Source organism: Perca flavescens, chromosome 19, assembly GCF_004354835.1.
Source record: "Perca flavescens isolate YP-PL-M2 chromosome 19, PFLA_1.0, whole genome shotgun sequence".
In the NCBI taxonomy this organism is placed as follows: Eukaryota; Metazoa; Chordata; class Actinopteri; order Perciformes; family Percidae; genus Perca; species Perca flavescens.
In genome coordinates, this window is record NC_041349.1 from 8186670 (window position 1) to 8210878 (window position 24209).

A 24209-nucleotide genomic window follows, 5' to 3' on the forward strand; every position below is an offset into this window, starting at 1 on the left:
TTGACACGTTCAGATCTCTCAGGCCGTGACAATGATATGATGTGGTTGGCCTTTTGCCCGATATTTCTCAAGCGATGCGGAGGACAAACAGACAGATATACAGAGATTCCTTCCTTTATAGTTTGATGTACTTCCTTTAGAAATATAAAACACATCTGTTTTTCCAGGTCAATCTCAGCTGATTGGCTCATCAATAGTAGCAACACTTGGTAATGACATCATCTTACCATATCAACTGGAGCCTGTGGGAGATGCTACTGACTTGACATTGGAGTGGACGAGGCCTGACCTGAACCCCAGATTTGTCCATGTGTGGCGTTCTGGGAAAGAACTTGTGAGTAAAAAACACAAATCCTTCGAAGGAAGAACATCGCTGTTCGTCGATGAGCTGACGTCTGGAAACATTTCACTGAAACTGTCCAAAGTGAAACTCGCTGATCGGGGAACATACAGATGTTTTATTCCAGCACTGGAAAGGCAGTATTTTGTTCAACTACATGTTGGTAAGTGCATGTTTCACTCAATCTTCACACTTCCAGGAACAACACATTCTCATTCGGAAGTCGTTAAATACTGACGATTGGTCAGTGGCTCTCAGCGTCGGATACCAACAAAAAAGGCACCGTTTAGCATCTGTATGGGACTCACCGGGCAGAGAAGGTGCTCGACTATGGTGCTGTGACAACGGTAGCGAGTAGTAATTGAAAGCCCCCTGCATCTAAAGGAGAGTTTTTTGCGTCAGTATCTAACGCCAAAGGCTCCTGACCAAGCGTTGGTTTTTCACGCACTGGTAGTGAGACACTGTTGCCAGTAAAGGATTTTAGTATTAATATGGTTTGAACACTGTTTATTCCTAACGCACCATTCTGGCCATTGAAGGTTTAGAATTCAACACTTGTGTCATTAGATAGTTGTACAGCACTGCCATTTGTTTTTCCTTTTGTTGATTATCAGGTGCTGTTTCCTCACCAGTCATCAGTTTAGCAGGGACTGACAAAGGAGGAGCAGTTCTACAGTGTGAGTCTAAAGGCTGGTATCCAGAGCCTGAGGTGTTGTGGCTGGACGGTGAGGGAAACCTCCTCCCTGCTGGACCTCCAGAGACAGTCAGAGGTCCTGATGATCTCTATACTGTCAGCAGCAGAGTGACTGTGGAGAAGAGACACAGCAACAGCTTCACCTGTAGAGTCGAGCACAAGAACACCAGCCAGACCAGAGAGACAGAAATGCTTATATTAGGTAAACCTGATCATTTGTTATACTGGTTACCATTTTAGTTTCAAATACCTGAGCTCCAGTTTTATACAAATGTAATGATATTCTGTGTTTTATAATTTCAGATGATTTCTTTGAGCTCCAGTCCAATTCTTCTTCTACCATCACTGGTTTGGCTGTTAGTTTGGCTGTTTTAGTCATCCTGTTTATATCGTTACTTCTCTTTTCTGTGTGGAAATGGACACAAAACATAATCCGTAAGTCACAAATGAATTGCAGTATTTTGGAAATGTTAAGTCATTATCGCAGGTTGTATAGGGAATAGTGACATGAATTGTGTAAAAAGAGAAATTATTTGATCAAAACACCAGTATCACGTTGGTTGTCGAATGCAAAAATCATGTAGCAGTACTTTTATTTGCTATCGGTGAAATTTATCTAATACCTGATGGACTCAAATGTCTCTTTGTGATATCCTAAAATAAATGTAAACGTGTGTACACGTTATTCTATTTAACACAGAGACCAAGAGAAGCGCTACATCTGAAACTGGTAAAGGAGAAGAGAAGAAGAAGAACAGAACTGAAGATCAATGTGTCACTGAAGAAGAAATGAAGCCTTTGAAAGGAAATGGAAAAAATAAGATCAAACCTGTAAGTAGAAATAGGACATTACTTTTAGTGAAGGGAATAAATAACAAGATCAGGTAGTTTGATTAGAGCAGGAAGGATGAAAAAAAACTTAAATCAAGAAACAGGATCTGTGTTTCCAAAGAAAGTAAGAAGTAAGAAGAGCAGCTTTAACCGATGGGACAGAAGAGGCACAGTTCAGATAGACAGAGAGCTGAGGATGAAAGCAAACATCAGAGAAGATTTGACAGTGACAAAACTTTTTTAAGTCTTGAAATGGAAAGGGCATAAAACTGTTGGAGGTTTGACTCAATGATGAAAGGCAAATAAATGAAGATGAACAGCAGGCTCTGAAGATGGGAAATTAAAGTATCAAGGATGACATGCAAGGATCCAAGACCAAGGAGGCTATTCTCTTGAAATCAATCTCTGTATTTTACTTTACTTTATTTATTATTATTTTAGGAAACCGGACCCAGATCTAAAGTACTTTTGAGTCTGATTCATGTGTCTTTGTGCTGTATATTTACTGATTTGCTTCCATATAAGAACATGTCTCTTTACCTCTTTCTGCTTCGTACCAATCAAAGGACAAAGCTGCTCAGTCCACGTCTTTGGTAAGTAATCCTGATATAAGTCTAACAATACACTCTGAGGTCAATCAGGATGCCTTGTTGTGTATTGTATAATTTACATCAACCTTCTAGTGATTGTGAATGAGAATTAATGGACTGTATTACTCTTTATGGCTGTTTGACGTTGTTTTTGATGGTCCTAGTGTTTTCATATTAGTCACTGTGTTCACTCACATTACACTCAAATGATTTAAAAGAAACATGTCTCTTATTGTACTGCTTTTCATATCTCTCTTTTCTTTCTCTCATCTTAACTGGAATATATGTTCCAAGTCAACACGTGAGAAAAAGCAGCAGAAGAAAGAGGAAGCTGAGAAACAAGACCAGACAAAGAATAACAAAAATAAGGTTCTTATTTGTACCTTCTTAACACATGATTTCTTTCTATTTATCTACTTTTTTTAGTTTCACTGCTTAAATTTTAGTTCATTTGCACATATAAAATATTGAAAAACAGATAGTTAATGCACTGAGGCCGAGCTCTTAGTGACCTTTATCAACCATAGGCACTATTTTACTCATGCAAAAACACAGGTATTCTTGAGCGATTTCTTAATTTCTATAGTGCAGACACTCAACAAGCCACTTTTCTCTCTGTGTGTGTTTTGTCTCTTTCAGAAAGTACAAGACCATGAAAGTTCTCAGAGTAAGTCCCTGGATTACACCTTGACCAGCCCAGCCAGTCAGGACTCAGCCACGAGACGCGTCATTGTGGATGAGGTCGATCTGAAGGGAACATATGTCCGTCTCAGCAACAAGTCGAATCAGGTAATGCTGGTGTGTGAGGCTGGACTTTGTATCAGTGTATGAGCTCATGCATTACTCTACATTAACAAAATAAAACCACAAAGACTGATTAGAAACTTAGGAGGTTTTTAAATATGGCCAATATATACATAGTCTTGCATGTCCAGACCTAGGAGGGTCTGGCTAATCCACACAGCATTTCGGGATGGGAGAAAAACGTGCTTTGGTTTATTGGCATTTCTATAAACCAATTACAATGGTCTTGGGCAGTGCTAATGATGCTGCCTCTGCAAAATAGCCTCGGGAAGGAACTTGTTTTGGTGGAAGGTGTACATTCAAAGGTTGTTTTAGTCGTGCAACAGAAAACTCAGATTGGACAGATAGTCTAGCTAGCTGTCTGGATTTACCCTGAAGAGATGTGAGGAGCAATTAACCATAGTCCTCATAAATCCACCGGAGTTTGAAATACCAACACAAAGAAAGAGGAAGGGGACGGACATCAAACCTAAAATGAGGGACATCCCACGGAATTTCCGGCGGCACCTGAACAACCCCAAAAGTGTAACGTCATCAATATAGACCAATGTAATCATAAATCTAATAAGGGCGGCTGTGGCTCAGGTGGCAGAGTGTTCATCTACAAATTGGAAGGTCAGTGGTTCCATCCCTCGAGTCCATGTAAAAGTGTCCTTTGGCAAGACACTGTACCCCAAATTGCTCCTGATGCTGTGCTATTGGCATGCCATCTGATGAGCAGGTAGCACTTTGTATGGCAACCTCGGCTACCAGTTTATTATTGTTGCATGAACGGTACCTGTAAAAACGCTATGAGTAGTTTTTACAACTAGAAAAGTGTTATAAATAAATGAATAAATGCATTCACATATTTTCCTCCTGCAGGACCAACCACTGAGAGGCTGGGAATTACATGTACATGTCAACAACAAAAAACCTATCAAATACCAATTCGAGCAAAAATTTAAACTCAAGGCTGGAAAGACTGTCACTGTGAGTTTTTTCTTCTTCTATCCAACTCTCCCTCTTCCCCTGCATGGAGACTTTGTGTGACTGAAAATCATATCAGGCTCATAAAGCTTCAAACATAATTGAGATCCAGTGAAAAATAAAAATTCAACAAACAAACTCAGAGGCGCGGGAAGTCATTTTCAGCAGGGGGCGGCGGGGTGCTGTCGGGGGGGTGCGCAGAACGACTCTACCTCTGCCTTCTTCCCCCCCCTCCATGAAGTACGCTACATACGGTGCGAACTAAATGGGCACTAAATCACATGCCAATCACTACTGGTCAAAAGATTCCTTTGCAGCGGCCCGGGTTTAAATCCGACCTGCGGTCCTTTGCTGCGTGTCATTCCCTCTCTTTCCCCCTTTCCTGTCTATCCACTGTCACTATCGAATAAAAAAAAAAAAAAAAAAAAGATGAATGACTAGTCCAGCTGATAAACCAAGTACTGCAGTTCAATAAACCAAGTACTGCCATCTGACTCACACATCACAAGACAATGTTACAATTAATTAAATCATACCAAAGCATTGTATGGCTCAAGACTATGGCAATATAATATTCACTAAAAATCACCCAAGCAGAAAGCACAATAGTAATTCTGAAACGTGATTGACTGAAGATACAACAATGCCATCACACAACACAGCTGAGTGCAGGTTGTAAAATAATAAGTCACTTAGTCAGCTGCAACTTCACAAACTGCAAAAGCCAACATATAGGCTACTGCACTTGACCACTAAGTCTCACACAGGCCTATAGCAGCATCACAAAATTATGATGCAATACGTCTGATATGCATGGCATTTCAATAAACTTAACAAAATATGTACATTATCTGGTCACACGGTCACAACAGATTATATTAGCCTAGTCAATTTACAGATAGCATAATAGCTCTTACCTTTTAGAAGTTCTAATTTCTTGTCTTTTTCTTTGCAAAGTCGCAGATCAAATCCTCCCTCAGCAGCTCGCTAACCCCTACTACACATGCGCTGCTGTGTGTTGGGAGCACTTTACAGGCAACGCAACAAATGTCTCCGGTGGACAGTGATCTAGAATCCACTCCCGTGGTACCGTTTCACCGTTGTAAAGGTGTCGGGTCAGTGCCTCGTTAGTGAGAGAGCGGGTCTTTCTGCCGCCAGCCTCGTCCCCCCCGAGATGCTGGACATTTAGCCGCCGATTCTGAAAGGCTAATATCCCTCTGGGTATAACTTCCTCCCGGACGGTCTCTGTAATCGGTCCCCGTAGTGCAGGGTCTTCAGAGATGATGGTACCTGAGGGGCCATTACCTTGTTCTGTAATGCTGATGAACGCCGGCGTCATCCCTGTCTTTTTCCACAACAACTTCGCTAAAGTTAACGTTAGCCACCGTTAGCTGTGGCTGAGTGTAGCTGGTAGAAGGCAGCGATTCTTCCAAGCTAACGTTGGCAAGCTCCTCGACATCCTCCTCTTCGTCATTCCCAGCTCTTTTTAAAAAGCTATTTATTCGCGGGACAAGCCGCTTTCTCTCCGTTTTCTCTCCGTTTTCTCTCCGTTTTCTCTCCGTTTTCCACACTTTCACTCGCTGATGCAACCCAATCTGACCGGGGATCAGTTACAAATTAATTCCACTCTTTCAATCTCAACGCGTTCTTAGAAAGCTGATATTGGATCAGTGCGATGTAAACAACCTGCTCTATGCCCACCCACCTTTATCTTTAGCCAATCTACACAGTGCATGCGGCCTTCCAATCATTACATTAAACAAATTGTATTTTATTCTGATTGGATAATTATCACCATAATGATTAATGCCCATTGGGTAATACGGGCTTGATCGCAATTTGCCAACAAGGGGTGCTGCCGCCAACAAGGGGTGCTGCCACCAACAGGGGGTGCTGCAGCTACCCCAGCACCCCTACTTCCCGCGCCTATGAACAAACTGAGCAGCAGTTTTCATTGCTATTAGTTTCCTCGTATGCTTCTATGTTTTGGTACTACAATGGAACGTGACATTTTTTCTTTTCATTCAGTTGACAGATGGTGCATAGTGGAGGGTTTCTGCAACTGTCTTATAATTTTATGGTGAATCTGTGAAGTTTTCTTTCTTTTCAGATCTGGGCAGGAGAGAGTTGTGTCAAGCTAGACACCGCTAACCTGGTGTGGTTTAGCAAGACATCCTGGGGCACTGGAGAACAACTATTGGTCTACCTCTACAGCAAAACTGGAGAGGTCTTACATTACCTCACATAAGTTGAGAAATACAGTATATGTACACACAAACGCACACACACCTGTCCACCCACTTTATTGGATGTTTGGTTTGCATTGGTATGTTATGTATGCTTTTAGAGTTATACTCACATTGGGGGTTGGTCCAATGTGTAGGCCTGTGACTTCTTGACCTCTCCTGTCTGTTTCACTTCTGAAATCTGATTTTATCTCTCTATTAAAGCTAGAGGCAAGCAAAATGATGCAGCTTGGGAACTCCCAGAAATACCAGGAGAATGACACCTGTGTGACCAGTCAGGACTCCGACAAAGGACACATCGTTGTGGATGAGGTCGACCCGGAGGGCAAATATGTCCATCTCTACAACAAGTCCAAAACGGTAATGCTTTTGTGTGTGGCTGAACAGTACAATGTTTTGTAAGACATGCATTTAATTGATTTATCTTTGTCTCATCTTACCTCTCCTGCAGGATCAACAAATTAAAAACTGGGAATTATATTTAAACCTCAACAACAAAAAACCCATCATTTACACATTTCGGAACTCATTGAATCTCAAGGCTGGAGAGACTGTCAAGGTGAGTTTTTCAAGCATGTGCTTGTTGAATTCTTCTCTTTTGTGGTTTATTGTTATTGATCAAACTCTCCCTCTAAACTTTTGCATGACCAGGCTGCCAAAGCATCAAACATAAAACAGTGAAATAAGCTCTGAAAACTTCTTTTATTGCTTTTTATTTGTATTCTATGCTGTGTTTTGACAATGCAATGCAACCTTAAAATGTTTCTTTTTATTTCAGTGACTGAAATTTTGACTTGTGGCTAGTGGTTAGTTGTAAGGGGAATCTGTGAAGTTTGCTTCTTTCAGATCTGGGCTTCACGTTGTGGTGTCAATAAACATACCTCCACTGACCTGGTGTGGAAGGGCCAGAAACCCTGGGGCACTGGAGAACAACTGCTGGTCTCTCTCTACAGCTGCAATGGAGAGGTCTGACATCACCTTACACCACACATGTTAAGAAATACAGAATATAGCCAAAAGTATGTGGACACACACACACACACACACTGTCAACATTTGTTTTGTTCTTTTCTTTCTGGGTCTGTTTTTCTGGTTTGGCCAGCTTTGATTTGCTCAAATTCTCTGTCCTGAAGTAAACTACTGCTGAAAGATTAATGTCCATCTCTCAGTCTGTTAGCTGGAGAAATCTCAGTGTGTGTATGTGTGTGTGTGTGTGTTGTCTCTCTATCAGCTAGAGGCACGCAAAATTTTGGAGGGACGCATTATTGTGAATGAGGTCGACACGGAGGGCAAATATGTCCGTCTCACCAATAAGTCCAACAAGGTAATACTGTTGTGTTTGGCTGAACTCTGTGTGGGTACTATATGCACATTTACTGTAAGTTTTAGAGCTATACATTAATAAAGTGCATCCATATACAGTTTGTGATGCTGCAATGACCCAATAAAACCACAAAGACTTCTAGCAAACTGAGTCACATCCTGTACAAACTACTCTTTGTTACACTTAATATGTTTTGGGAAGATGATCAATGTTAAATATGAATATATATTTAGTGTCTCATCCTCACTTTTCTACTCTCTTTCCATACTGCAGAACAAACCACTGGGAGGCTGGGAATTACATTTACAGATCAACAACAGAAAACCCAGCATGTTCAAATCTTTCTATTCATTCATACTCAAGGCTGGAGAGACTGTCACTGTGAGTTTTTCTGATAGTGTTTGTTGAATTCTTCTCTTTTTTTGTTGTTCTCTCCCTCTATCCCTACATGAAATCATTCCAGGCTGTCAAAGCTATAACCATAGAAAAGAAGTATTATTGTTTCTTCTATGCTGTGTTTTGGCACTGCAACGAGCCGTAGTCCAATCTGAAACCTTTTACTTTTCTTTCAAAATGTAAAAATGTCTCTCACTTGAATGACAACAGACAGTTATTACTTGTAGTTAGTGGTTAGTTGTATGATGATTCTGTGAGGTTTGCTCTTTTCAGATCTGGGCTTCAGGTTGTAATGGCAATCATAATCCCTCCACTGACCTGGTGTGGAATGACCAGACACCCTGCGGCACTGGAAAACTGCTGGTCTCCCTCTACAGCTGCAATGGAGAGGTCTGACATCACCTCAGACACAGACACACAATAACAAATGCGCTGTATGACCAAAAGTATGTCTCACACATTTCCACACACTTTTTTTTGGGTCTGTTTTTTTGGGTTTGGGAAAAGTCCCGTAATTCCAATGAAGAAAAGTGTTTAATGCCACAGCATACAATATGTGTTTTTCTAACTTTGTGGCAACAGTTTGGGGACAAGCCTTTACCTGACACACAGACCCATGTCGGGTCTTGGTTCCTTAGAAAAGAGTGAACCTGTGAAGACTTCTAATGTTGACTGTTCCCCAGACCTGATCACCAACATCAGTGTTGGACCTCATTGATGCTCTTGTGTCTGAATGACAGCAAATACCTGCAGCAAACATGTGGTGGAAAGCAGTGCCGGCCCGAGCCTTTTGGGGGCCCTAAGCAAAATTTGATTTGGGGGCCCCCCCTCCCACCACGCGGAGTCACCTGTGCTTGATGATTATTGACACAAATACACGCTATAACGTTACATTATAAATTAATACAGTGAGGTTATGTATTAATACAGTGACGGTTTATGAACTACTGTCCCACTGGGCACAGATGCATAAGGACCCTCCCCCCCTACTCTATTTTTGCAAAAGTGGGTGCAACCGTGAGGGGTGGGGGGGTCTGGGGGTGCTCCCCCAGAAAATTTTGAATGTGATAGATGTGATTTCCTGTATTCTGGTGCATTTTTGGGATGGTCAGCTTCAGAAAGGGCAATACCTAAATTTGTTCAGATTCATAGCCTTTTGCTTTTTGACTTAATAAGGTAGTGACTTCACACAACTACTTGGGCTTCAGGGCCAAACAACACGTTCAATCCCACAGGACTTCATGTTCTCTATTTATCCTGATACATATTTAGATTTTTTGTCCTGACCGATAGCCCGCCCGTGTTAACCGCTTATTAACCGTTAACAATCAGCATCATCATCATCACTAAGTCCATGTCCACCCTTCTGGGAGAGTTAGCAACCACATCAATTAGTTTAGCTGCGTGGTTGTCAGCTGTGGGTTTGCCGGACATACACTGTGTTAGTAGGAAGTAGGGCTGGGCGATATGCCCTCAAACAAATCCCTGATTTTTTTCACAAAAAATCTGATTCATGATTTAAATTGATTCTTCCCCCCTACTTAAAATCAATCTGCAGATGACAAATAAATGACAAGAACACACACACACACACACACACACACACACACACACACACACACACGGACATGTATACCATTATGATTATTCATGCCAATTTTATGCAAATTCATTTGAGTGTTTTCCCTACCATTGTATTGGGGGGTCGCCCTCCGTAAAAGAATGACAAAATCATATCCTATGTATTCAACAAATTATATAATTATGCTATCAACAACAACTAAACGGATGCGTGAGATAAAGCTGTTTTCACACATACAGGTAATTCACTTCTCGTTCCTCAGGAAAAGTTCAATTCATTTTGACTTTAGTTGTTACGAGTTTGACTTGCTCCTGTTTTCACCTGTTGCGGAGTAACGTACATTAACATGCCATGGTCTCATGAGTGTAGCATACCTGTAGCAAGCTCCATCGTAGTAACTAGCGGTAAAAAAAAACATTGAAGAGGAGCTCCGTGCTATAAAGCGGCAATTGCTAGTTGTTTAAGCCGCTACAGACCTCCGTTACAGCTCGGTCGTATCAGCGGGTTAATGGCGCGTTCTAGTAGATGTGTTGAGCTGCAACCGAGCTCCTCAACAGCTGACGGTGCTCCATGGTGCTCCGTCCAATACTCGCTCCGTCAGGTCAGCGGTAGTTCGTGGTTCAGTTATTCGAGAATAGGTGACTTTGAGCCGGGTAAAGAGCACCATGTGTTGCCGGTCATTTCGGCGGAGATTACGGTTAAGTAAGTAATGAAACGAGTAGTTAAGAAAATAACTAATATTAGCCGCTGTCGCTGCCATGTTGTTTGTGTATCTCCATGGCAAACGCGCGGGGGAAGGGCCGGGCCCATTCTGAACTACGGGAGCCCAGATGGGACCGTCGGCGAATGTTAAGGAGAAAAAACAACACTCGATTGGGGGCCCCCTGGTGGCCTGGGGGCCCCAAGCAGCTGCTTAGTTCGCTTATGCCTCGGGCCGGCTCCAGTGGAAAGACTGAATCTAGAGGAGTGGAGGCTGTTAGAGCAGAAGGTTAATTATCATGGTTTGGGAGTTATACTTACATTGGAGTTTGGTCCAATGTGTAGGCCTGTGGCTTTTGATCTCTCCTGTCACATCTTTTTTTTCTTCTGTCATCTGTTATGGTGTTGTATAGGCTACATGCAAATAAAATTACAACTCAAACTTACTGCTTAAAGATCAACAACTAACTGTAAATCTATTAGTTGGAGAAATCTACTCCAAGAGCAAGTTCAATACATCAGGTATATGTGCATGTGTTGTCTATCTCTCAGTTGGAGGCAAGCAAAATGCTTGAACCAGAGAAGTCTCAGGGGCAGCTCAGTCGCCAGACCAGTCAGGGCTCAGCCAAGGGACGCTTCACTTTGGAGGAGGTCTACCCAGAGGAAAAACGTGTCTGTCTCTGCAACGCCTCCAATGAGGTAATGTTGTTAATGTGTGGATGAACACTGTGTGAGTAATATATGAGCATGTACAGTGTGTTTTATAGCTATATACTAACACAGTGTATCCAGTGGTATTCCAAATGGGACATTCAAGCATAGCTTATGTCCTGCCTAAAGGCAGCTTAGGAAAGGTTATAGTTGGGGATGGCTTTCGTGGTTAAAGGAAACTGATGAACCAAAAACCCACATGAATGAATTGTGCATTGTGGCGAAACAGAACGTAGACTAATGTAGACTGTAGGAATATTGAATGTTGCTGCAAAAAAAGTGAACTGATAAGCCACCAACATTTTTAACAAATTGAATCAAATACTGTTACATAATGTCTCTTTGTCTACTTTCAGCCCAGTCTCATCTATTGATTTGTGTACTAAATACATTAATGTCGTTATTTTCGCGTGGTGAGCATGAATTTGAAAGTAATGTATTTCAATGGTAAGCATATTTCGTGATCACAGAACGATTATGTTGGCGAGTAGTATTGATAAGGCCAAAATCCGCGCAGGGAGGTTGGTCGGGGTGGTGGAAGGGTCAAACAACACAAGACTTTCACCCCGGAGACCAGGGATCGCGTCCCGTGTGTTGCAGTTCCTTTCCGCGTTATTCTCTTTATAACAACAACTGTCCCGTTGTTGTCGACGTCTCCTTCGTGTAACGGTTCCTTTCCCCATACTTATTTTCCTAACCTCAACCATCCTGTTGTAGTGGCCGGCATGTGGCGTTTCATGTCCCCATTGTTGCCACAGAGACCGCGGATCATGTCCCTGCGCCTGGGGATCGCGTCCTGCGTGTGGCGGTCCATCCCGTTGTTGTTGCCGGCATGTGGTGTTTCATTTCCCCGTTTGGGCATCCCCCTGACCAGCCTAGTATCATGGCAGTTGGTGAAATGGTCACATTCAAAATTGTTACCTGTACTCGAAATAAACGAGAAAATTGTGACCTGTACAAAAAACAATGTTTGAATTGCTTGAGACCGGGTTGCTACTTTCCTCTTCTCTTGAATTCTCTCACACAGGACCAAGTACTGAGAGGCTGGGAATTACATATACGAGTCAATAACAGAAAACCCACCATGTGTACATTTAACTATGGTGATGTACTTAAGGCTGGAATGACTTTCAATGTGAGTTTGTCTTAATTTCTCAAATTGTGATTGTCACATTTGGTATTTTCCATCTTGAGTTAAATCTTATTGTATGATCTTCAAATAATAATGTCAGATACAATCTCTCCACTGACCAGGTGAACTGCAAGAAATCCTGGAGCGATGGAGACCAACTGCTAATCTTTCTCTACAGCGACACTGGAGAGGTCTGACATCACCTCTCATCACACACCTTGACACACACGCTTCATGGCCAAAAGGATGTACACACTCACCTGATCACATACCTCAGTGTACTTTTTTGGAATTGGAATTGGAAATTGATTTATTTGAAACAGGGACAATGCACAAATAAACATTTAACTTGTTAAACAAGATAATATGTCTTGGGCCAGGTTATAGCAGCAATTGTTAATTTCCACCTGTAGTCCCTGGGCACGTATAACAAATTTAAAAAATAACAATTTTAAATAGAAATTTCACAGGAATATAGATAACATGATGTCCATAGTAATTAAAGCACATACACTCAAACAGTTCAGCAGCAGCTTAGGTACATTAGAGTACAATTCAACTCTAGACACTCATTCATACATGGATATACACACACACACACACACACACACACACACACACACACACATAAATACAATATCTTATAGATGTGTGCAAACTTGCTTACTCAACAACAAACTCTTTGTTAGGCATGAGAAAGTGTGAGAATTTGTATTTGTGGATTCTTTTTTTTTTTTTTTTTTCGGTTTGTTCAGAGCATTTAGTTCCAATGAAGGGAAATCATAATACAGCACCTGGCAAAAGACCCTTTCCAGTTTCAACATGCATAAAGCCAGCTCTAAAAATAAATGTTTTTCTCAGTTTGGTTTACTCTTGAACTTTGGGATAAACTGAAATGCCATATGAGCTCTTCCTGTCCAAAATGTTGGGCTAAGTCTGAAATAGACTACCTGATCCGACATGCATGAGTTAATTTTTTTTTTAAAGAGAGAGAGCTGTGATCCCAAGGGGTCCCGAGCACAGTGACACCCCCGATCAGATCAGACCTAAAGATAATTAGACCTGATTCAAAATGTGGTCAGCCTGAACAGAGCCTAACAAAGAGAGAACACAGAAAGCAGCTGCATGGTAAGCTATTACTTAACACACTGAAGAGCAGCAATATGATACAATGTCCCAAGAATACCACAAATGATTTTGGTATTCCTAGTCCTATTTTTACCTCCTGCACCAACAGTAATTCTAAAGCCAACTACGCAATAGATAGAAGATCATAATTTTTATTATGATGTTAAAGTACACTCTGATTCATTACAATCCATTTGGGTTCAAGAAATTTTATTTTGTTGTCCACATACATTTGTCCATATATCTCTTTCAGGTACAGTACGACAGCATAACTTTCACAATTTTGCTTTCTGTCACCAACAGGAAATGGCCACGAAGAAAGTTGATGGAAAGATGAATTCTGATCTGCAAACATGAAGACACCAATCATATACATCTGAAAAGTGATAATGTTCATCTCCGTAAAGACACCAAACTATCACTGTTTTGCTATTGTGGTGCATTGAACAACATTTGCAAAAAAGTTTTCATTTTTATTATAAAGCATTGCATTGAAAACAATGTTTAAAAAAAACAACATTGTCTTCATTATAAAGGCACAAAATAACTTTGAAATGTCAAATATTGAATCGGTATAAAGACAAAATTAATTAATATCAAAATCAAAATGTGAGCTATAGTGTAATTTATTATGAATGTTTACTGATTTAATGTATATATTAAATGTCTTGTCCTCTGAGTGGGAACACAAATACACATTTACAGTAGTCAAATATTTTCCAGAAAGACAAGATATTTTATTCGTGTAAATGTTTTGTATTGTTTGTAATTCAATTCATACTGTCAATATACAATTTCCTACTCCATCTTCTGTAATAGAGAGAAAGAGAAATACATTTTAAGTATTTGACGATATTTTCTTTAGGTTGTTGATTTTTTTAATTGGTCCTGTGAGATACATCTTTTTATGAATAATATAATATAATTTGTGATATTTGTACATATTTGTAAATTCTTTTATTCTATCTACCGAAATTAACAAATGAGATGATTATTTTTACTCAATTGCCTGAATTCCAAAAAATATATTTTTAAAATGGTTAACAAAACAGTGAAAGACGGAAGCTGCCGGTTGTTAACATTAATCACTGTTCTAAATGTTGTCAATGAAAGCTCATCATACATTTCACTAAATTACAATTCCTTTATGTTAAAGGAAGGTTAAGTTAAGAAAAATGGTTTTCAAGTAAAGGTTTCCACCACTTCACACAAAAACAGAATAGGGTGGCAGAATTAGTTTCTGCATTCCGCTCTTGGTAATGACCCGTGACCCGTGGCTTGAGCTACTCTATCACACTGTGAATGTGTTGTTTTCTACAGAGGCTCCTGAACGCCTCTTCTACAGACATACAGGTTCTCATGTGGTTTGTGTATGAGGAGCTCAAATTATCAGCAGCATCTGTAGAGTCTAAAATAAACAGACAAACGTATACAGAGAAAACAGACAGCTCGCCTTTTAAAAATACTCCGTGCATCAGAACCTCTGTGGTTTCTAACCTGTTTTCTGTGTGAGAAAGTCTGACAGTTAAAGAGTATTGACACAAAGAAACAAAGGTCAAAGTAAACAGATGCACGTTACAAATCTTGGTGTTTGCTTTTAAAAATCTTCTTTGACCTGCTTTCTCCAACCCAAAGCATGATGGGATGTTCTCGGCTCCATTACCTTGACGTCCAAACTACCGTTTACCTTTACACATGAGTATCAGTTATTTGTGTTTGACTCTGAGTTTCCCAGAATACAGCAGTCCCACCAGCAGCAGCAGCAGAGCCACCATCACTATGGTGAACACAGTCCTTAAGATGAGGAGGACATATATGAAGTGATCCGAGCAGGGACAGGTCTCTCTGTGAGGTGCTGCAAACACAAGAGAACGTATCTTCTGTAACACCATGGCATTATGAACAGTATAACAGCATGTTTACGAGGGCTTTCTGTTGCAAAAACCAAACATTGAGTTGTATACAATGCAATGTCTCACCCCTGACAGCTTGGACAGTAAACCAGCTCTCTGGTGATTTCCCAACATATGAGATGCTACACTTGTAGAGTCCTTCATCAGACTTGGAAACACTGTGGATTGTCATGATTCCTGTAGAGCTGCTCATGATGAGGCGGCCATCTTTATAGAAATCAGCTGGGAGGTTGGAAGAAGCCGTCTTGTTTCTGCACCTCAGAGTCACGTTGTTTCCTTCTTTCACAGGAAGGACAGGACTCTCCAGGATCACTGAATCAGCTGGAAAACAAAGGTTTCATGAAAGACACTTGTTTGCTCACTTTGTGGGAGTTAGACGGGACATTTTACATCAATGCTGTCAGTTAATGTCTTCTTTAAAATTTCTCTAAACATAATTTTTATCAAAACATCATCTCATCAATTTCATGACTATCTGGAAACTTGAGCGTACCAGTGACAGAAATGTTGACACTGTAGCTTCTCTGTCCTCCTTCAGTCACACACCAGTATTCTCCGCCGTCTGCTCGATAGGCTCGTTGGATAGTGCAAGATAGTGCCGATGCCCATCCATCACATGCTGAAATGAACTCCCCAGAGTTCCTGATCCCTCTCAGCTGAGCGGAGCCATCGAGACCCTCACAGTGAAAGGAGACAGACTCGTATTCAAAGACCTGGAGTCTGTTTGGTACAATATGAAACGCTGCGTCTGAGGCAGAAAAACACACATTACTGCAGTCGTCTACAGTATGTTATACAGCACGATATCAAGACAAATCAATGTATTCCCTCTCAATGTTGACGTTAATTTGAAACTGAAGTCAAGATATTCAAATTTAGATTAATTTATGCATTACAAAAATGTAATAACTTTAATGAGACCCTATTTGGAGGGACCATAACAGCTATTCAAACATAATTGTGAATCATTAGCATTGAGTTAGACTTACCGCTGTCCTGAACATGTGCCTCGAGCAGAAAAAAGACAAGCATCACTGGAGAAACAAAAGAAACACGCTGTTTATCATCAATTGACTCATATTCACACACAGTATATACACAGGAATATGTAAAACTTAAACCTTAGAGTCAGTACTCACCCGGTCTGAAGCAGAGAGCTGTGACCTCCATGCTGTCTTTCTGCTGAGTGTCTGAGTATCAGACTGAGACACAGCTGAAGATCTATGTCGAGGAAACTTCCTCTTCCTGTGCAGTTTATTTCCGATGATGATGCAGAGGCTGGGGCCGAACTCACCGTGGCTTCAACATACAGCAGTGTTGTGAGCCCCATGGTTAAGGACTCTGACCATGAACTGTAAAAGCAAGTCCTTCTACAAGAATTCAAGAGCACCTGAATGTATATATACTCCGACCCCGATGACTGAGGCTTTTCATAGACAACGATCAACATCATGCCAACCTAAACCTTTTTCTTGGAGTTTTTTGTTAACTATGGGGAGCTATTACTCAAGACACAACTAAAAACACATCCAAACCATAAAGAAAAAAGATTGTTTTTTCCTACCCACTAAAAAGACCCATAGGAGCATTTTCTGACTTCATACCTAAACGTAACAGTCACGGTTTTAAACACGTTGTTAAGGTTGTGAAACGGTTGCAGTTTGGTAACAGTTAGGCAACACAATTACTAAGGTTTGAAAAGAGATTGTGATTTGGGTTAAAATCAGTACATTTGTTACGTTCACTTCACTTCCAAGCGTATGTACTGAATTTTATGTAGTTCCGTTTGCCAATTCAAATTAAAATGCCGATTAAATTCTGGATTGTAACAATTTAAATTGTAAAATTAAATTTGCTGATTACTTTTATTTTCAGAGATTTTTAAATGGGACACAAACACCTGTCCCTGGGTGAAAGTCCTGTGTTTGTTTGACCCACACCCTTAACAGACTTTCTGGGTCTTAATACCATGTTACATGACTTCCTGCTTTGCTACTGTTATAACTATTACAGCTGCTACAAACATAAAGATGGGTTGTAATTGCTGATTGTATAAATTACCTACGGGGTCATTTTTCAGGATAGGACAGTTTTGCCACAATATTAGTAGTAACAGGATCATGAATACTGATGCGTTATGCAGACAGTAAGGGAAAGGTAATGCTCCAGTCAGCATTAACAATAGAGTGTAAAATATGAGGAATATAGATGCAGCTTGGCTTCCATCAGAGTAAACCTGAGAAATAAATCATGTTCTGCCCCCTGCTGTAAAATAACAGACCCATTTTTATTAGCATTGTGGTAGATTGCAGGCAGAGGTGAGGGGAGTGGTAATTGAAGGAAGGTATGATGTGGCCCGTTGGCTCCACCCCAAAGCCTTATATGGACTTCCTTTTCAAACAAGGAGAGGCTGGGATCAATTGAGTGATTAGGTTTTGGAGATCAGGTTTTAAACTGGAAAAAAGAGAACCAGAGGAGGAAGGAGACAGTGAAGCAGTGAACGGTGAAGTAGTTGCTGTAAATTATCCTTAATAAACTTTCCAACTGTGTTCACCTGTACTCTGGTGCCGCTTTTGTTATTTACTGGTGACGTTGAAACCCACACCCCTGGGCTTGCAACAGTATGAAGTAACCTAGCAGCAGGCTTAAAGTTCATATGTGATTCCGAAAATCAGCACAAGAAAATAGAAGCAATCACCATACTGTGTTTGTTAAGTTCACAACTTATTAATAATTTACAGACTTTACAGCGGTGCAGTCTTAAGAAATGACCGACACCATGCAGAAGGTATGTCGTCTTCTAAATGTATTATTGCCTTTTCTAAATGTTTCAACTAGAATAAACGTAGGTCTGCATTTAGATCACACATATATGTTTGGTTTTTGAGTATTAAGTCTATTTTCTAGCCTTTGTGTCAGTGAAAGTGTGCCACAGTATATTGATGTGCCGTCTGTTATGACAAATGTGAAAACAAAGTATGGTTTAATCATTATCGTTGATAAAAAGTCCAGGTGTTCAACGTACATTTTGTGACAAAGGGAATCCAAAGAGGAGTAACAAACAAATTGACAAACTTTACTGTTAGATACACATACAAAGAAATATATATCTTACAAGCCCTCCAGGGGTAAAAGGTAAAATTATAGTTTGCTCAAGAATGGCTAAATTACCTGTTGTACCTAAAAAACAATACAAAAGCTTGTGTAATACACTGTATCACTGGTTCATTTTCAGAGCTACAGAAAGATTCACCAGATAGAAGGACTGAGTGTTTTGGTTTTCTGTCTTCTCCTAACACACTCCTGTAGAGGTAACTCACACACAAATACAGTCCTATTCTTACAATTAGGATTTTGGATTATTTGGTTTTTCTCACTTTTTTTAAACTTATTTTTTACGGAACAAACAGATCTTTGTCACGTTCAAAGTCACGCATGGAACTGGAAGTGAAGTAACGTCTGATTCGAACCCAAACCACCATCTTTTTCTTAACTAAGTAGTTTTGGTGCCTTAACCTGACCAAACTGTGACCGTTTCACTTTTTCTGGTTTACATATGAGGACTGAAATGTTTCCTGTGGGTCGTATTAGAGGGGAGGGATAAATGACCCATATCATCGTATGGTTTGATATTTTAGTTTGTCTCTTGATGTTGCGTCTGACCGAGAAGTTACAGAAATGTATTTTTACATCACTAACTAATGCCGAAGGCACCTGAAGAAAGCGTCATTTTTTTGAAGCACTGGGAGTGAGAGTGTGTTGGTCAGACACCTCTTAGTTTGATGTATGGCAAACACTGCTGCTATGACAGACACTATACTTTTAATTTACCGTTAAGATGAATAGTCTGTAATATCAAAATAGTGTCTTGATAGTTGCATCCTACAAATGAATAAACTTATCTATTTCTTTCCAGTTCAGTCTCTGTTAATTGGTCCCATTCAGTCAGTACTGGCAGCAGTTGGTGAAAATGTCATTTTACCATGTCACCTGGAACCTGCAGAGGATGTTACTGCCAGGACATTGGAGTGGACGAGATCTGACCTTGACCCGAGACTAGTCCATGTGTGGCGTGATGGCCAGGACCTTGTAAAGGCAAGAAATCCTTTTTACAGAGGAAGAACATCTTTGTTTACTGATGAACTGAAGCGAGGAAACATTTCACTCAAACTCTCCAATGTACAACCCTCCGACCAGGGAACATATAAATGTGACATTCCACTACTGAATAAACACTCTTCTGTTAAGCTTGTTGTTGGTAAGTAGACACAGATCATTTGTGTTCATGGTTAATTTTGGTGTAGGCTGTGCTTTCAGCAAAAGGTTTTTTTTTGGTGGGAAAGGTTTCAGGCATTGATGCTCGGAGATGAATTGTACAACCAACACCACTGTCAATTACTCATTGATGTCGCAGAACAAGCACCTTGACAGCAAACAAGCAGCCAGTCCATGGTTACCGACATCATATGTATCAACATACAGCATTTTATCATTTCACTATTTCACTATTTCTCTATTTACTATTTCTTAACTTACTCATTATTGGCAGAATCCTTTGTCAGACATTTGATCCCTTTGGATTTTAACGGCTCATATAAAAGTTCATATAAAGGACAAATAAAGCAGCTAAGTAAAAGGCTGATGTTGGCAATTTAAAACATCCAACTTTAAGAAGATTTACGAAACTGAATAATACTCCAATACATGAGAATAACATCTACAGTTTCATCTACATGCTAATGTTGAGCTCCTAAAAGTCTTTCTAAAAACATTATTGACAAACCGGGAGATTCATTAAATGGATTAAAGCTAAAGATTCATCCTAATCCTGATGTAATCCTAATCTTGACAAACAGGGAGCTTTAGCCATTTGCAGATGATAGTCCGGGTCCAAAGAACATTTTCATGTATACAGTATTGGGAAATGGGATTTTCTTGTGAGATTATTTGAACTATTTGCTTTGCAATTGCATACACATTTTCCTTAATCAGGTAACTTTCTGAATTTTAATAATTTGAATTATTGTCCGACAAAGGTTTTCTTCCACTGACATTACTGTTCTGCATGTTTCCTTTTGCTCAAGTGTCAGGTGTTGTTCTCTCCTCCCCGGTCATCAGTTTAGCGGGGATTGATGAAGCCACCAGAGGAGTGGTTCTACAGTGTGAGTCTGAAGGCTGCTATCCAGAGCCTGAGGTGTTGTGGCTGGACGGTGAGGGAAACCTCCTCCCTGCTGGACCTCCAGAGACAGTCAGAGGTCCTGATGATCTCTATACTGTCAGCAGCAGAGTGACTGTGGAGAAGAGACACAGCAACAGCTTCACCTGTAGAGTCCAGCAGAAGAACACCTACCAGACCAGAGAGTCACACATTTATGTTTCAGGTAGAAAACTTTCCATAGGTTTCAGCTTCCTTTCTGTCAAACATCAAGTCTTGTTTTCTATAAATGTTGTTTTCTCTTTTATTATTTCAGAGGATTTCTTCGTGTCTCCATCTAGCTGTAGTGCATCTGTTGCCATGAGCGTGTTGTTTGGCCTCATGTTTGTTCTCACAGTTGTCCTTTTTGTCTGGAAATGGAGACGGAACAAAATCGGTGAGCAAAAGATTAGAATTTTTTAATGATGGATTTCCTCTCGCTTATTTTTATGATTCTGAAGACATGATACAACACAGTATAACAAAAATGTACAACACCGCTTATGTTTCAACACAGAGATCAAGAAGCAACTCAAGAATAAAAACAAAGAGGCAGAGAAGACCACAGAGCAGCAGGGTTTGATGGAAGCAGAAGAGAGAAGAGAGCAGCTCATGATAGAAAACAAGAAAATAAAAAAGGAGTTACAGAAGAAAGATAAAGACATGACAAAGGTTATTGATACATTGACTGAACTGGGACAGGAACTGAAGAAGCAGAAAGAACAACTCAGTGACCAACAGGAGAAGGTAGTGAAACAGGTGAAGGAGAATGAAGATAAGTTTAATTCAGTGGAGAAAGAAGTATCAGAGAAGGAGGGAGATAAAACAGCTAACAAAGCTCAGGGATACTTAAAACTCAAAGACATCATAACACAGAACAGCTGGAACCTGGAGGAGAGAAAGCAAGAACTTCAACAACTGGGAATGAACACAGATAAACTAATGAAGAGGACATATAATCACATTAATAGAATTATAGAGAACCTAAAGGAATGACCACATACAAAACCACATGGAGAAAATAAAGAAACAACTGGACAAGGCAGAGGATATTTAGAAACTTGACTCCGAGAGAAGAGGGAGTGGTTTACTCAATTTTCATTATTAAATACCGGTAGGCTATAAACCGATATTTTTACATAAATCATATATCATCACATGACATTGTGAAATGTGTCACATGGTGATGAAGCTACAGAGGATTAAAACAAACAAAGGCAGCCATTTGAAAACCAGCTTTAGATGATTTAAATGTTGGATGGCCTAGTTAGGAACTGTACTTTAGTTATCAAGATAAGGAACATTTTGTGCAGTTAGTATGTGACATACTGTATCTGTGGATGTTTTTTCATTTGCATGTTTTTTTTTCTTCTTTTTTTTTGATTTGTTTACTGACTATGTTTTTTAGTTTTTAATACATGCTTGTGTGTTTTTGTGTTTGAAGTGTGTGTGTGTGTGTGTGTGTGTGTGTGTGTGTGTGTGTGTGTGTGTGTGTGTTTGAACACTTTGGGCCAACAGTCTGCTGTAGATGTATAAATAAACTTTGCTGTTTCATCGTCTGTTCAAAATCATGTCACAGTTTCACCATGACAAAAATATATTTAATATTAAATAGACCAACAAATATATAGCAGCACTATGCCAAATTAATTCAACTTCATTATTGTTCTAGCTGACATATAACCAAACATGAAATCATTACAAATAGAGTAAAATATAACATTCAGTTCATACTGTATATTTCTCCCAATTTTATGCAGATCTTAAAATAGATTTAACATGTTCAGATGAGACCAATGTGAAGTTTTCCTTCATTTTTATTTTTTGTTGTGTGTTAAGTCAAAAAACAGGAAAAGAAATGCTAAAATGCAGCGTACTGTATGTTCTGCTCTTCCAACATTCACATTGTGCTCTAAGTAAAACTACTCTCATAAACATTTGTGAATTTAGTTTTCTAAATTTGTGGTTTGGTTTTTCAAAAAAGTGAATCAAATTGGATTAAAAATAAAACGTTTGAGCAGAAATGAAACCCCTCACTGCAGCAGTTGATTGATGTGTCTGTAGGATGAAAAGTTTCTGTTAATACAGTATAAAACCAGTAACCAGCCACTGTCGTGGTTTATCTGGTTATAAAATCTAAAAATTGTCCAAAGTCCAATCTGGACCAACCCCATGCAGCTTTATTTCAAGGTAAGCTGACTTGGAATTGCTTTGAATCACAGTTTAATACAGTTTAATGGAAATTAAATAATTAAACCTATATATATATATATATATATATATATATATATATATATATATATATATATATATATATATATATACAGTACAGGCCAAAAGTTTGGACACACCTTCTCATTCAATGTGTTTCCTTTTTATTTTAATGACTATTTATGATTCTCACTTAAAACTATGAATGAACACATATGGAATTATGTACTTAATAAAAAAGTGTGAAATAACTGAAAACATGTCTTATATTTTAGATTCCTCAAAGTAGCCATCCTTTGCTTTTTTGATAACTCTGTAAACCCTTGGTGTTCTCTCAATGAGCTTTATGAGGTAGTCACCTGAAATGGTTTTACCTTCACAGGTGTGCTTTGTCAGGGTTAATTAGTGGAATTTTTTTCCCTTATTAATAAAAAAGCAAAGGGTGGCTGCTTTGAAGAATCTAAAATAAAAGACATGTTTTCAGATATTATTATTATTATTATTTCACACTTTTTTGTTAAGTACATAATTCCATAAGTGTTCATTCATAGTTTTGATGCCTTCAGTGAGAATCTACAATGTAAATAGTCATGAAAATAAAAAGGAAACGCATTGAATGAGAAGGTGTGTCCAAACTCTTGGCCTGTACTGTATATATATATATATATACATATTAAAAGATGGCTGTTTGTCATGTGACCTTGTTATTTGTACATGTTGTGATTATACAAATCAAACCTTTTAAATAGGAAAATGTTAGCGTTATTTTGTCACTTATTGGGTGCGTCAGACAGAGTTACAACACCTATGGAGATGAGAAGGGTATGTATGGACTTATCTAACTCTGGGGGTTACAGTGAATAAGCTAAAGTCCCAGTAAGTTGGGGTGTTTCTTTAACACATGATTTCTTTCTGTTTATCTACTTGTGTTCAGTTTCACTGCTTTACTTTTAGTTCATTTGCACATGTAAGATATTAAAAACAGATAGATAATGCACTGAGGCCAAGCTCTTCATGACCTTCATCACCCATAGGCACTATTTTACTCACGCAAACACCTCCATCAGGACCAACGGCTGGACTTAAAAAAAGAGAGACACAGAAATCAGCAGTGATGGTGATACTATGTCCCAAAAATACCACAAATAGTTGTTTACCTCCTGCAAGTGCATCTACAGCCAACTGGAAAATATATATATATATTATTTTTTATGATGTTCTTTGTGATCAGAGCTGAAACTAAGTACTCTCATTCATTAATATTCACTTGGGTTGAAGAAAAATTGAAACCCAAACCCATGTCGGCTCTCGGTTCCTTATAACAGAGTAGAAGACCTCTAATGTAGACTGTGAGCCAGATCTGATCACCCCCATCATGTTAACAAAACTTGTTAGGTTGGCCACATACATTTGGCCATATAGTGTAGTTTTTAACTCACACAACT

The 24209-nt window shown here is 39.5% G+C and overlaps 1 protein-coding gene across 3 annotated transcripts; it reads left to right on the forward strand.

Moving 5' to 3' along the window:
* Positions 1 to 17782: 17782 nt before the first annotated feature.
* LOC114545901 (butyrophilin subfamily 2 member A1-like) lies at positions 17783 to 21926 on the forward strand. 3 transcript variants are annotated; one of them, XM_028564478.1, is made up of 7 exons: positions 17783 to 17862; positions 18101 to 18147; positions 18595 to 18670; positions 19276 to 19617; positions 20444 to 20740; positions 20831 to 20950; positions 21071 to 21926. In XM_028564478.1, exons 2-7 carry the CDS (start codon positions 18127 to 18129, stop codon positions 21547 to 21549), a joined length of 1335 nt encoding a protein of 444 aa, XP_028420279.1. In that variant the 5' UTR covers positions 17783 to 17862; positions 18101 to 18126; the 3' UTR covers positions 21550 to 21926. The 3 variants fall into 3 exon arrangements, with proteins under 3 accessions (XP_028420279.1, XP_028420280.1, XP_028420282.1); XM_028564479.1 differs by having other exon boundaries at positions 17807 to 17876; XM_028564481.1 differs by having other exon boundaries at positions 17809 to 17876; positions 18110 to 18147.
* Positions 21927 to 24209: the final 2283 nt, after the last annotated feature.

Excerpts from the sequence above, each read along its gene's own strand:
- LOC114545901 (XM_028564478.1), top strand. The coding sequence starts at position 18,127 with ATGACCGACACCATGCAGAAG. Across the intron at positions 18,671-19,275 it reads CCTAACACACTCCTGTAGAG|TTCAGTCTCTGTTAATTGGT; the intron begins GTAACTCACACA and ends ATTTCTTTCCAG. Across the intron at positions 20,951-21,070 it reads ATGGAGACGGAACAAAATCG|AGATCAAGAAGCAACTCAAG; the intron begins GTGAGCAAAAGA and ends GTTTCAACACAG.